The 12,928-nt window shown below is 27.4% G+C and overlaps 6 protein-coding genes across 10 annotated transcripts; 4 read left to right on the top strand and 2 right to left on the bottom strand.

Moving 5' to 3' along the window:
* Window positions 1-567: 567 nt before the first annotated feature.
* On the top strand, window positions 568-2,796 carry LOC122519156 (WD repeat domain phosphoinositide-interacting protein 4-like). Its single transcript, XM_043638450.1, has 7 exons — window positions 568-1,008; window positions 1,143-1,410; window positions 1,510-1,750; window positions 2,013-2,161; window positions 2,235-2,336; window positions 2,410-2,528; window positions 2,604-2,796. Exons 1-7 carry the CDS (start codon window positions 960-962, stop codon window positions 2,708-2,710), a joined length of 1,035 nt encoding a protein of 344 aa, XP_043494385.1. The 5' UTR covers window positions 568-959; the 3' UTR covers window positions 2,711-2,796.
* Window positions 2,797-3,046: 250 nt separating this feature from the next.
* Window positions 3,047-3,533, bottom strand: LOC122519155. 2 transcript variants are annotated; one of them, XM_043638448.1, is made up of 3 exons: window positions 3,423-3,533; window positions 3,209-3,332; window positions 3,047-3,129 (listed from the first exon to the last, which is right to left on the bottom strand). In XM_043638448.1, the coding sequence occupies exons 2-3, from the start codon at window positions 3,321-3,323 to the stop codon at window positions 3,077-3,079; spliced, it is 168 nt and encodes a 55-aa protein (XP_043494383.1). In that variant the 5' UTR covers window positions 3,324-3,332; window positions 3,423-3,533; the 3' UTR covers window positions 3,047-3,076. The 2 variants fall into 2 exon arrangements, with proteins under 2 accessions (XP_043494383.1, XP_043494384.1); XM_043638449.1 differs by having other exon boundaries at window positions 3,209-3,355; window positions 3,423-3,525.
* Window positions 3,534-3,712: 179 nt separating this feature from the next.
* On the top strand, window positions 3,713-5,666 carry LOC122519154. The gene is made up of 5 exons (XM_043638447.1): window positions 3,713-3,857; window positions 4,074-4,159; window positions 4,879-5,011; window positions 5,101-5,156; window positions 5,376-5,666. The coding sequence occupies exons 2-5, from the start codon at window positions 4,085-4,087 to the stop codon at window positions 5,505-5,507; spliced, it is 396 nt and encodes a 131-aa protein (XP_043494382.1). The 5' UTR covers window positions 3,713-3,857; window positions 4,074-4,084; the 3' UTR covers window positions 5,508-5,666.
* Window positions 5,667-6,115: 449 nt separating this feature from the next.
* Window positions 6,116-7,376, top strand: LOC122519153 (probable NADH dehydrogenase [ubiquinone] 1 alpha subcomplex subunit 12). The gene is made up of 3 exons (XM_043638446.1): window positions 6,116-6,334; window positions 6,686-6,768; window positions 7,036-7,376. The coding sequence occupies exons 1-3, from the start codon at window positions 6,240-6,242 to the stop codon at window positions 7,281-7,283; spliced, it is 426 nt and encodes a 141-aa protein (XP_043494381.1). The 5' UTR covers window positions 6,116-6,239; the 3' UTR covers window positions 7,284-7,376.
* An 806-nt stretch (window positions 7,377-8,182) lies between these two features.
* Window positions 8,183-12,880, bottom strand: LOC122519152. 4 transcript variants are annotated; one of them, XM_043638444.1, is made up of 7 exons: window positions 12,598-12,880; window positions 12,129-12,359; window positions 11,874-11,981; window positions 11,361-11,789; window positions 9,159-9,382; window positions 8,909-9,045; window positions 8,183-8,738 (listed from the first exon to the last, which is right to left on the bottom strand). In XM_043638444.1, exons 1-4 carry the CDS (start codon window positions 12,614-12,616, stop codon window positions 11,641-11,643), a joined length of 507 nt encoding a protein of 168 aa, XP_043494379.1. In that variant the 5' UTR covers window positions 12,617-12,880; the 3' UTR covers window positions 8,183-8,738; window positions 8,909-9,045; window positions 9,159-9,382; window positions 11,361-11,640. The 4 variants fall into 4 exon arrangements, with proteins under 4 accessions (XP_043494379.1, XP_043494377.1, XP_043494376.1 ...); XM_043638442.1 differs by having other exon boundaries at window positions 8,905-9,045; window positions 11,874-12,359; window positions 12,598-12,879; XM_043638441.1 differs by having other exon boundaries at window positions 11,874-12,359; window positions 12,598-12,879.
* Window positions 8,303-11,133, top strand: LOC122519388. Its single transcript, XM_043638792.1, has 10 exons — window positions 8,303-8,309; window positions 8,354-8,512; window positions 8,628-8,792; window positions 8,887-9,057; window positions 9,151-9,259; window positions 9,352-9,508; window positions 9,589-9,724; window positions 9,823-10,014; window positions 10,135-10,506; window positions 10,608-11,133. The coding sequence occupies exons 1-10, from the start codon at window positions 8,303-8,305 to the stop codon at window positions 10,880-10,882; spliced, it is 1,743 nt and encodes a 580-aa protein (XP_043494727.1). The 3' UTR covers window positions 10,883-11,133.
* Window positions 12,881-12,928: the final 48 nt, after the last annotated feature.

The raw sequence follows: 12,928 nt of genomic DNA, 5'->3' as shown, positions 1-12,928 counted from the left end.
ACTTCTATTATTAAGTTCGTATAAAAAATTCATCAAATTATATTATATTATATTATATAAAAGTGGTCATTACTAGTCTTAATACAGAGAAATTTATGTATGACCTAATATTATATTATACGTTATAAAAAATTTATAACATGTATAATTATACAGTGTTTTGTAACTGATACAAGCAAGCAAGAAGTGATTTTGCATGAAAAACTAAGTTGAAAATCTAGAATTTTTATTTGTTTTAAAAAAAGATACATTTGAAAATTTATAGAGTACGCGTGCACATTTATTTTATATTTTTTACTTAGTTTTTCATAGAGAATTCTCCCTACTTGTTTGTACCTCTAGTTACAAGAAACCCTGTATAATTTAAAGAGCCATGAAAAACCTTTTGCAAATACTGCTAACGACCTTGCTATTATGTTTCTTTTTTCCTTTATATTATAATGAATATATATATAAATGAAATTCTATTTTTAAAAAATTCTCATATTACAACCTTAATTATGATATATTAAAAACGTCATAATTATTTCAAATGTTTAATAAAGATAGAAAGTATATTATTTAATGAAATAATAAGAACTTGTTATCTACCTTCTATGTACATTGTTATTCGTTCAAAAATGCAAATCAATTGCGCAGTCGCGTGATACACAAAAACAAAGGTATTAACCTCCATTTCCATGTGTACCATTGCAAACTCTGAAAGCTATGTTAAGCGTTCATTGGCCATTATAGAAATATTAGCTCAATTTTCAATGTATAACCAATAATCATGCTTACAAAAATGAGCCTCTAAGAGTTATTTCTACAATGATGAAAACACTCATTGAAAAATAGAATTGTTTTGTAATTTATGTATCAGGCTGATATTAGATTAAAAACGAACACAACCATATATTTCAACAACCAAAAAAGTCTTATGTTAGCTAAAACCATAGCCTGTTGAAAAAAAATAAATAATGGTAGGGAAAAAAGATATTCTTGATTTACGATTTAATCAAGATCAAGGTACGTATTGTTGTCAAATTAATGAAATTGAACATTTGTGTAGTTAAGTCATTACTTAAAATGAATGTTCTTGATTACATTATAAGATTATTTTTTTTAAATCAAAAATGATTTTTCTTTGTCTATTACTTTAGGATGTTTTACATGTTGTATGGAATCTGGTTTAAGGATATTTAATGTAGAACCTTTAGTTGAAAAAGCCCACTTTGACCAAGATGTTATGGGTAGCATTGCACTTGGGGAAATGCTTTGGCGAACAAATGTTATTGCTATAGTGGGTGGAGGAACACATCCAAGATTTGCAGAAAATACTGTTCTTATTTACGATGATCTTTCGAAAAAATTTGTAATGGAAATTACTTTTATTAGTCCAATTAAAGCTGTTAGATTACGCAGAGATAAGTAAGTTACAAAAGTTTTTATTGTACTTTATACTTTTTTATTATTATTAGAAAGTATTTAATGTAATAGCAATTATAAAAACGTATTTTTATGATTTAGATTGATAGTGGCCCTTCAAACAGATATACATGTCTTTTCATTCCCTATGCCTACAAGAAGATTATTCTCATTGAAAACAAGAGACAATCCTAAAGGTTTAATAGAAGTAGCTACTTTAGCAACTGCGCAAAAACAATTAATGGTCTTTCCTGGTAACAAACTTGGTAGTGTACAGTTATTAGATTTAGGTGCCACAGAAGCAGGAACTTCTACTACTCCTGCCACACTTGCAGCGCATCAAGTATTATATTTAACATCCTATCGTACATATATACAATAAGATGTCTATTATCTGAATAAATTGGGAAACGAATTCGTTTCGATAATTAATCTTGAAAGAATCAAATTCCTAATTATGTTATAACATCGATTTATAAATGAACGATTTATATATCTGAATGTTTTATTCTATATTCTAATAACCAATTTTCAGATAATCAATGTTCTACTGTATTATACGATAACTGTTAAAAAGATATTTCATTTGTAAATTCTTATATTAGGGTGCATTGGCTTGCATTGCTGTTAATGGAAGTGGCACAATGGTAGCAACAGCTTCTACCAAGGGTACATTAGTTAGAGTATGGGACTCTTTACGCAGAAATTTACTTATTGAGTTAAGAAGAGGTGCGGACCCTGCTACAGTATATTGGTATTATTTAAAATTATATATATATATATTATATTGTAGCATTATGCTTCTTTCTAATATCTGATTCTTTTAGTATAACATTCAGTAGAGATTCAGAATATCTCTGCGTATCCAGTGATAAGGGAACTGTACACATATTTGCTATAAAAGATACTCATTTGAACAGAAGATCTACGTATGTGAATTAATATTTAACTAACTTCTGTATCAAATATAATACCAGTTTTAAAAGATTGATCTCTTTATAGTTTTTCAAAGATGGGATTCCTGGGAAATTATGGTGAAAGTCAGTGGGCAATGGCTACATTTACAGTACCACCAGAATGTGCTTGTGTTTGCGCATTTGGTAGGAAAAGTTCTGTGATAGGTACAGTTCATTATTTCCATAATTCTTAACTTTTATTAATACAACATTAAATATATGTCCTCATATTTTTTTCAGCTGTATGTATGGATGGAACATTTCATAAGTATGTGTTTACTCCAGATGGTAGTTGTAACCGTGAAGCTTTTGATGTCTTCCTTGATGTCTGTGATGATGATTTTTAACAAAACAATGTTGTATATGCGACATTTACATTTTGTACATACTCAAAATTTTTTATTGCGATAAATAAAAACTTTATAGGAAAGTTTATTAATCTTCATATATTTAATTAATTAAAACAAACAATTAATATCTAGTCATTATAAATAGAACTTTGACCTAAAATTTCATTTTTTATTATTATTTAAATATATATTACAAAATTATTTGATAAAAACGATTGAAAATTACATTTGTTATCTTTTCGAGATGCTTTTATATTATTAATATACTACCTTATATAATTTAATTATTTCATTGATTGTTATCTATAAGATTATACTATATTTTACTTAATTTTATATAATTAATTCAATAAGATAGATTTATTAAACAATTTTATCAGGGGGAAGATATTTGTTTGCCTCTGTTCTTATTTGTTCTAAAATAAGCATTTTAAGATTATGCAATCACTAATATTTCCAATAATTTAAATAAGTTACAAATTTATATATACGTACTGTAATGATTAGGATTCATCATAGGATGAATCAATACAGCACACAAATATGCTCCAATAGCTCCTACAAAACTTCCTACAAAAATTCCATATCTCCAACCTTTAAGGCGTGCCATTTTATATTGCTTAAATTAAAAAATAATGAATACTAAAAGCATTCATTTTTATTATAATTATTAATTACAATTTTTGTTAATAAAAATTATGTTATTTACTTAAAACAGAGATTCATAGGTTATGATATAATTACGATGAATAATTCTGAACTCCTAATGATCTGAAATTATCTAATTTTGAATAATAGTTGGTAACTTAAGTTCGAAATAAACTTAAAATTACTACATAGGTTATAGTACGAATCACTAAAAAACCCCTATACTTGAAAATGTTCCGAAGTTAAAGTTGGAAACAATAACCGAAATAACCGAAAATAGGGTTATTTAATCTGTTGGTAGACCTGAATGCTACTGAAGTCATTAGTGAGTTAGTATATAAGAAAGTCAATAAACTACCTCGGTCATTTCCTGTTTGGATTCACTTCTGTTCAGTACGCTGTTAAGTTAAGTTGTGCTGTATCGTGAAAATCAGTCGGCAATCCAGTGTTACATCCTGTCCAGTATCATTTTCATCGTATACTACGTTTTAGCAAGGTTTATAATTCATTATGCTTTAATAATTAATATTTTCCTATTTTTTAAATATTCTCAAATTAAACATTTCTTTTTATATATCTTATTTCCGCAAATATGTACGTATTATATGTAGAAAGTATTTTATTTTATAAAAATTTACATGTACACGACGTTTTGTTAGATCGGTTATGTCGGACTTTCACACGTGGACTTACATTAAAAATTATGTTGCAGAAATTACAAACATGCTTCTTCAAATTCGTGGCGAGCAAACGCATATCGTTGAATGTGAAGAGAATTCCACTATTTTGGATATCAAGGTATAGTTAATTTGAGAAAAATATTGAAATTATAAATTTAAATCATTAAATATATGATTCATTGAAACAGCCATTTTTGTTTATCTAACTAAGATAAGACATCTCCACTTGAGAGTTTTATCTAGATTTTATTTTTTTATTTTATTATATCAGATACAATGACTGCATTAAATGATAATCTAACAATTGCTTTACTTGCAATGTTAGAACGAGCAATAATGCAAAAGTAATAAGAAAACGTGTTTAATTTGTGTACGGATAACAATAGTTTGTACACTTTGTTTTTGTGCTTGTTTTCGACAATTATTTAACTCTGGATTAACTCTTTCAATTTCACTATGTCGTTCATGAGTATGCTTATGCTGTACAGTTATTTTCATTGCGAATAAGGTTTTCATTGTATGAGACAGTTACAATGTTAATGTATATTTTGTCATGAAGTAGATAATGCATGGGATATTACAACATAATGCATTTAAAAATATAATCACTAATAGTACACCATCAGCATCGAATAGGTGACTTTAGTCTCTAATAGTATCAAAAGGGTTAATACCAGTGAGTAATACTTAACTTGCCAAACTTTATTTTAAAAATTTACAAGAACTTATGAAAAATGTTACATGAATATGTCAATTTATATGAAATTGATTCAGTAATCAATGTGTTACATTTACATTAGGAACTTGTTATAATAATTGTATTATTATGCTTTACAGGAAAAGCTTGAGGAGCTAGTAAACATTGATGGAGATGTAAATCTTTATTGTGGAGGTCGTCCCTTAGAAGATGATACTATTGTTAAGGATCTTGAATTCCAAACCCTAGAATTAATTGCCCCTCTATGTGGAGGTAAACTTAATTCTAGCATTCATTTTAATTTCAATTTAATTATATTTATTCTTTATTATTTAATTATTCTGCTTTTCTTTTTATTATAGGTAAAGTCCATGGTTCTTTAGCACGTGCTGGAAAAGTAAAGGCTCAAACTCCTAAGGTAAATAATACTATAACTTTAGCTATACACTATTGAATCTAATTTATGATTTGTATAATCAAATTATAAAAAAGTACTAGTGCAATATGAATAAGCAAATTAAAATGAAGTTTAGTACTGAATTTTAATTTAATTTCTTATAAATATGTACAATTTATGTATGTTTTTAAAATCAACTCTTTGAATATGTTTATTAAATATATTTGTATTCTTTAACAGGTTGAAAAGCAAGAAAAAAGCAAAAAGAAGACTGGTCGTGCCAAAAGACGTATTCAATACAATCGTCGATTCGTAAACGTTGTTCAAAGCTTTGGACGTCGGCGTGGACCTAATGCTAATTCTAACTCTTAAATAATTTTATCATGCGTGTATCAAGATAATAAAATTTTATTAAACTAAATAAATTATTATAAAATAAATTAATTATCCTTATTGGTAGTAATTAAGAAAATCATGAGGACCCTTTGTAATAGATATACATGTAAATAAAAATTAAAGTATTATGATATATATATAGAATTATAAGATTTATTAAATAAATATATTATTTTTTTTCATATTACAAAAATGGTAAGTATAGGTCCTTTATTAAGATTGTAACCAACCATTGATGGTGTAGGATCAACAAATTATTCATTAACCTAACCTAACCTAACCCTACGGATTAAGTAGGATTTAAAAAAAATTCATTTTTCATTTATATTTAATAAGATAAGCTGTGTATATATATAGTGTCAAATTTTTTTATAACAGCTGTTGCTAGAAATATTCCTGCATACGATCATATTAATCAAAATGCCATATCATAATTTTCTTGGTATACGATTATAACAATAAAAATACCTGACCGAGAATATTTCATAGTTTAATGGTAAATAATCAATAGTTTAAATTGATTAATCCGAGGTAAAATTAATTTATGTTAACTCTTAACGATTACATGATCAAGGTTTTGTTTTTAGCGCACTCTGAACGAAGAATCTGCACATTGAATACACAAAATTTTGTCCAGTTTAGATACGTGATAGATGAATTACGTTAGTTATACATGTTGATGTTACATTCGCGAAGTGCATAATAAATATGGCGAAATTGTTAGGTTTGGATAAGCTCGCAAGACTATTCAAAATAATAAAAGAGAATAAGGGAATTATTAATTCAGTGAAGACAATATTTAGGTTATTGTTTTTATCATATATATTTACATGAAAATATATTGACAAAAAAAAACATATACAATTTCTCTTTTCAAATCTTCTACTGGAATTGCTAAGTTTTTTACGTCAATTTATTTATTTCAAATCTTTAAATTTAATGAATAAATAAGATTTATCATATGCAGTTTTGTCTTCTATAGAAAATTAACTTTTTTGTTATAACCAAATATTAATGTCATTATGTAATCAAATAATAACTTTAAAATGATACTACATGTGTTAATCTAATTTCATATACAGAAAGTTTGTCATTTAATTTAAATGATGTTTTCTTACATATTGTACTTTAACATTATTTTTTATGTTTAATAGAACTGATGAATTAAAAACAGGAGTCCTGGTTGGTGAAGACAAATATGGAAATAAATATTATGAGAATAATATGTATTTTGTAGGTAAGTTCAAATATATCCAGGGTGTTCAGTAATTTGTGGTACACGTACTTGATAAATTTTCAAACTTATTCTTTTCGAAAACAAAAAAAGCTTTATATGATAAATTTTATTCTACATTTTTGACTTAGTTTATTATGTAGAATGATAATATGTGGAGAATGGTTCTATAACCATTGAACACTCTGTATATACATACATGTATATGCGTATTAATATTTAAAGAAATTGATTAGGATACATAAATGATACGATTAATATATATTTAAGGTCGTAATAGATGGGTCATATACTCAGAACAAGTAGGACTAAATTATGATGGTTCTCAAGTACCATCAGAATGGTTTGGATGGTTACACTATAAGACTGATTTGCCACCTCATCATGATCCATCACGACCAAAATACGAATGGATGTTAGATCACGAACCAAATTTTTCTGGCACCTCTAAGGCTTACTATCCTTATTCAACAACAAGACCAAAAGTTATACCATGGAAACCAACAACTTCTAAATAATCTTCATTATTTATGCTACAGTGAAATTAGTCTACTATTTGTCTCTAAGATTCATATAAATTCAATCAGAATAATAAAATGAATCTGTAAATATATATATATATATATAAATATAATTAATTTAAAAATTATTCATGAAATACATGACATCTAATTTATTAAATATCTCATTGTTTACCAATTAAAATTAACACAAGTAATCATAGATTCTATTGTTTAAATATTTATCTACTAATTCTAGCTATGCTATCTACTAATGGTATATATACATTCTAAACTTATATATATATATCGTATGAAACGCCTTCTCTGAAATTTCCTTTCAAGGCCTGACAATAGTCAGGACTGATAAGAAAGTGGAAGCAGATATGGACCGAATCGTATTCGCATCAGCGGAAGTCGTCTCCCTACTTCCACCAGAAGAATAGGATCATCGCAATCAACAAGAGGTTCTTTTTGAATTCAAACGTTTAGTTCGTTTAATCGTTGAACATTATTTTCGTATATTGAAAACGATTTGCTTATTATTTTTGATAATTACTAAATTGTATTAATCACAATTTATTCTACAATTCCATTTGAAAAAGTTATAATAATTTTAGTTCTTTTCAAATTATTACTAAAGAAGAAAAATTTTTTATTTCGGTCGAATTGAAACGTCGATGCGTATACCAAACAAAATCATTTCAATCTAAATTTCAAATAATCTTATTAATTTGAGCAAAAGTGTAATAGTGATGAAGTGGTTTATTTTACTTTCTTTATTATCAATCTATTTAAGTCAGTGTGTTATTTATTCAAAAGAAACACCGCAAAGTAAGTTATATCGTTTTTCTTTTTAATTATATTATAAATCTTTATTAATAGTTAATGTTATGCTTTAAAAAAAGTTAATTAAATTGATAGTGCTTATGTGTTTTATTACGTTATATGTAATATACAGTAATATACAGTATTACAAATAATACCGATTATCGAAGTTTCACTATAGGAAGATACTGCTCAGGAAGATTTGAAAAATGAAGCGTAACTGTATAACATTTAAATATTTATATTTACTTCCTTGTTAGATCGATGTTCCGTTTTACGATTATTAAATGGAAGAGTACGTGCACGGGCTAGAGGTAGAATCGTTAGATTTCATTGTAACCATGGTTACACCCTCGTGGGGAACAGATATTCTACGTGTATACATGGACAATGGGATACACCAGCACCAGTATGTGTTAGTAAGTGTTATTTTGTTTGGTTTATATATAAATTAAACTATTAATTTGAGAGAAACATTAATTATTTATAGTAATTATTTTTATAGTAGAAATAATTATTCTTGTATATCAACAGATGCAGAATGTGCGGCTCTTCCTAAACCCGAACACGCTTTAGTAGCTAAGAAGCATGATGGTGCGATACTTATGTATTTCTGCGAACCTGGGTATGCTTTAATTGGGACATCTGAAATTTATTGCAATGGTCATAGTTGGAATGCAACAGCTCCCTATTGCAGAGGTAATTTTATAGATTATTCGTAATTTAATATTCCGAGCATATATACTTTAACGTGTGTATATATCCGAGGAAAATGAGTATGAAAATGAAATAGATACGAGCGCGACTGCACCTACTAAGTGTGACTTTGAGAAGCCGGATTTATGCTGGTGGGAACAGGATCCTCTACACGATTTTGATTGGCGGCGATATAATTTTGAAACACCGAGCTCGCACATTGGTACAGGTCCGACACATGATCATACGTTGGGAGCTGGAAATGAAGGTACTTATTTAATCTTCTTTTTAATATTTCAATTTTAACAGCTGCTATCAAATCAAACAAAAATCTAATTGATTTTAATTTGTTGAACTTCAGGATATTACCTTTACATTGAGGCATCCGGACGTCTTGTAAATGATACAGCAAGAATTATCTCTCCTCTGTACAACGCCTCATTAACAGAATCTGGATGCTTTTCATTCTGGTAATTAAATAATATCTAAATAATGTATCTATCTCTCTCTCTCTTTTCCACACACAAACATATATATTTATATAATTTTTAATTAATTCTAGGTATCATATGTATGGTGTTGCGATCGGTGCCCTACGAGTATATTTCAAATTAGAAACGGATACTAAACTACAGTTAATGTTTCATAAGGAGGGTAATCAAGGAAACCAATGGTTACATGGTATTTTTACTTTACCAAGAGTAGACAAGAATTTTCAGGTCAGTATATACGCTATAATATATAATTTTTATTTTCATTTGAAATTATAGAGTTCACCTATTAATTAATTGCTTTGTAGTTAATCATTGAAGGTGTACGAGGTATGAGCTATGTAAGTGATATTGCTGTTGATGATATTGCTATTTTGCAAGGAAAAGAATGTGATACTAACACAAGTGATATTAGTACTACCACCATGACAACTAATAATAATGGTATATTACCTATTAAATAATAATGATTATTAAATTAATTTGTTAAGATAATTTTAACTTCTACTAGAACTTATGCAACATTATTATATAATTTTCAGATCAAGTTGAAATAGTAAGTGCAGCGCAAACTTGTCAAGGAAGGTGTAACAATTCACCTACATCTATGTTCATTACTCTTGAGCCACAAGATGAAGAACCACATGTATACATTGTAGAGCAGTGCCAATGCACATCAGATTGTGCAGAATATGCTCTCTGTTGCCCAGATTATGCAGAATACTGTGTTCTTGGTAGTGATCTATTATTTAAGTATATTATTGTGTAAATAATCGCGATATTAATTTAATGTTTGTAAAAAGAAATATTATATAATGTATTATCCTTTGAAATTAATTTAAGATTATTTGCAGCTTTTACAGATGATGGAATTACTCAGGAGATTACAGAAGCTACCACTACTACTACTACAAATCAAAACAAAATTAATATTACAAGATTATTACCAAATATTACTAAACCAATGAAATATGAAACGACAACTTTGTCAACAACCATGAATCGTAATCATATACCAATAGATCCAAAAGATTATATTGAACCCAATGCAACAAAACTACGAGAAACAGAAGCACCAACAACAAAAATATTTGTGAAACCTACTACGAAGAGCACTACTACTGCTCATGGAACTGAACCTTTTATATTACTTAAAACATCAACAACACAGAAAACATATAAACCAACGACAACTACAAAACAGGTTGAAATAACTAAACAATATGGTAATGTATTTAGTTTCTATTAGATTATGTACTTTATAATAACTGAATTAATGCTATTATATTTACTTCTTGAATATAATGCATTCAATATTTAATTTTAGATCCAGAAATAAGTGTGAGAATAGAAAACCCCAAAAAATTTCATCATAACAGTGGAAAAATTGGACGACCTGGTATTATTGGTTTAATTATTGGCATATTAACCGGAATTATTGTTGTTTCAATAGTAGCATTTTTCATTATTACAAGAAGAAAAACTTATAAGCGTGGAACTGGAAATTCTTCTCTTTCTGAAGATAGTGATGTTCGCTTCTTAACATCGGATGAAATTCTTGATTTTAATTTGGCAAAGCCTAGTGATAATGATGAGTTGTAAGATATTATATGAATGATATGGTGCATTTTGCAAATATCTTTCATTAAACAGAGTGTTAGCTGAGTTTTCAAAAGTGTGCATAAATTGATAAGTTATATCCAATGTGAATAAGCTTAAGCATGATGCAACAACAATCATTGAAATTTATCAATGAAACTGTGTTAGTGATTATCGTAAAACTGAAATATATAGTAATGATAAAAATATTTTGATTAGTTCAGGTAAATTGACAATAAATTATTTGAATAAAACATACTTTTTATGATATAACACATTAAGAGTATAATATAATTGAAAACAATAAAATAAAATTTAAATGGTGCATTCCAATTTAACAAATTTTCTTTTGAAATAAATGTATAATATTATATTATACCTACATATTGTATATACTGAACTAATTATATCCATAAAAGAAAAAATACATAAAAGTAAGTTATATATATATATATATTAATAATATAATAAATAAATATACCTGTATTTTAATAAATAAATTTTCAATTTACTTTATGGAAGATTTATATATTATATATCCAGTTTTTTTGCGGTGTAATGCACTGGAACGGCGTTTCAATTGCTTGGAATTTCATTTAAATGATATTTGAATATACACTCATATCTGTTTTTCTGTGGGAGATAGAGACCGCATAAAAGAAAATGCACACAAAAAATATTCTAAAACTTCCTAAGTAGCTTCCTAAGTAGTAAAATATTTTTTGCAATATATTTTTTATGAAAAAAAGCATTGCATATATCTATAAATCATTAGGGCATGATTTTCTTCTCTTTAAAGCTGAAATGATATGCCTAATACTAGGTATCCAAGCACTACACAAACTGGTGTGATCTATCATCAATGCAATATGAAGTTTGTCTGCTTTATCAACATCTTCTTCTTTCAATGCTAAAAGTATTAACAATTCATTATTTGAATTTCAGTGTTTTATCCATTAAAAAATATTATAATTATACATTTTATTAAACTCACCCTTTGAAATGTCAAGTATTTTCTGTTGTATAGAATCATTTAATTTATTATCAAGCCAACAAGATTTCATTACATCTAATCTCTTTTGAACCTCATCTATTTTATTTTCTACAACATATTTTTTAATTACCAATTCCAAATTTGCCATTGTATCAACTAAGGCTTGTTGTTTATCAAATTTTGTTACAGTACAAGTCAGTTGTGTATTTGTATCGGAAGGCGTTATTAAAGGAGCATGAGGTGTTGTCTTCAAACCTAAAGGAGGAATTGATGGTGGTGGCAATGGCATGCCTGCTGTACTTGATTGACATTCATTATTGTTTTTCATTAATTCTCCAGAAATTAAAGGAAATGGAACTCTTTTATTTAGTATTCTTTTTGTAGATATATTTGTATTTGCTGCATATGGGGATGCCCATTTCGGTGTGTCATTCCAACCAGAATCGTAAGAAGATGGTAATGACTTTTGCGCAGAAATAACATTATCTATTAAACCAAAATTTTATATGAATTAAAAAATATTTATATAATTTGTAATAAAATATCTACTTATATATATTGTAGATCAACATAAAGTTTATTATGTTTATGTTTATTTAAGTGAAAAGTTAGATTATAAAACGGTAATCTAATAGTTTAAAAAAGTATATATCGTTTTTTACCAATCATTATGTATTTCAACAATCGTTATTTAAAAAAAGGAATGATGAAGTACAGCTGTTACCTGAAGATTTTTCGTCCATTGTCGTAGTCAAGAAAAACGTAAAAATTATCTATGAATTATGATGATGCAGATAATTTTGTATGTCCAAAAAGGATCACAAAATAAACGAGGAAGAGCAGGATATAATCGGATTAGACAAGTAATTAATACACATGTTAAAAATATAACTTTTATTCGATAAAAACCGAAAAATTATTTATTATATGTCAGAAGAATGTCAAAAAACTGACACATATTGGTAGGTACACGTAGGCACACGCAAGCGCATGATCGTCTTGAAAGACGCGGGAAAATACGAAAATCCTCTGACAAATTAATAATAAGCTTTTAT

This window comes from Polistes fuscatus, unplaced genomic scaffold, assembly GCF_010416935.1.
Source record: "Polistes fuscatus isolate 324 unplaced genomic scaffold, CU_Pfus_HIC Scaffold3, whole genome shotgun sequence".
NCBI lineage: Eukaryota > Metazoa > Arthropoda > Insecta > Hymenoptera > Vespidae > Polistes > Polistes fuscatus.
This window is presented reverse-complemented; position numbering and strand designations above follow the sequence as displayed.

Coding starts and splice junctions, on each gene's coding strand:
- LOC122519155 (XM_043638448.1), bottom strand. CDS start 3,323: ATGGCACGCCTTAAAGGTTGGAGATATGGAATTTTTGTAGGAAGTTTT. Junction 3,130..3,208: donor GATGAATCCTAATCATTACA/GTACGTATATAT, acceptor TGCTTATTTTAG/AACAAATAAGAACAGAGGCA.
- LOC122519152 (XM_043638442.1), bottom strand. Junction 11,790..11,873: donor AATACTTGACATTTCAAAGG/GTGAGTTTAATA, acceptor TAATACTTTTAG/CATTGAAAGAAGAAGATGTT.
- LOC122519388 (XM_043638792.1), top strand. Junction 9,509..9,588: donor GAGTAGACAAGAATTTTCAG/GTCAGTATATAC, acceptor ATTGCTTTGTAG/TTAATCATTGAAGGTGTACG. Junction 10,507..10,607: donor TGAAATAACTAAACAATATG/GTAATGTATTTA, acceptor ATTTAATTTTAG/ATCCAGAAATAAGTGTGAGA.
- LOC122519156 (XM_043638450.1), top strand. CDS start 960: ATGGTAGGGAAAAAAGATATTCTTGATTTACGATTTAATCAAGATCAA. Junction 1,751..2,012: donor CCACACTTGCAGCGCATCAA/GTATTATATTTA, acceptor TTCTTATATTAG/GGTGCATTGGCTTGCATTGC. Junction 2,337..2,409: donor CATTTGAACAGAAGATCTAC/GTATGTGAATTA, acceptor ATCTCTTTATAG/TTTTTCAAAGATGGGATTCC.
- LOC122519153 (XM_043638446.1), top strand. CDS start 6,240: ATGGCGAAATTGTTAGGTTTGGATAAGCTCGCAAGACTATTCAAAATA. Junction 6,335..6,685: donor TCAGTGAAGACAATATTTAG/GTTATTGTTTTT, acceptor TATGTTTAATAG/AACTGATGAATTAAAAACAG. Junction 6,769..7,035: donor GAATAATATGTATTTTGTAG/GTAAGTTCAAAT, acceptor TATATATTTAAG/GTCGTAATAGATGGGTCATA.
- LOC122519154 (XM_043638447.1), top strand. CDS start 4,085: ATGCTTCTTCAAATTCGTGGCGAGCAAACGCATATCGTTGAATGTGAA. Junction 5,012..5,100: donor AATTGCCCCTCTATGTGGAG/GTAAACTTAATT, acceptor TTTTTATTATAG/GTAAAGTCCATGGTTCTTTA. Junction 5,157..5,375: donor TAAAGGCTCAAACTCCTAAG/GTAAATAATACT, acceptor ATTCTTTAACAG/GTTGAAAAGCAAGAAAAAAG.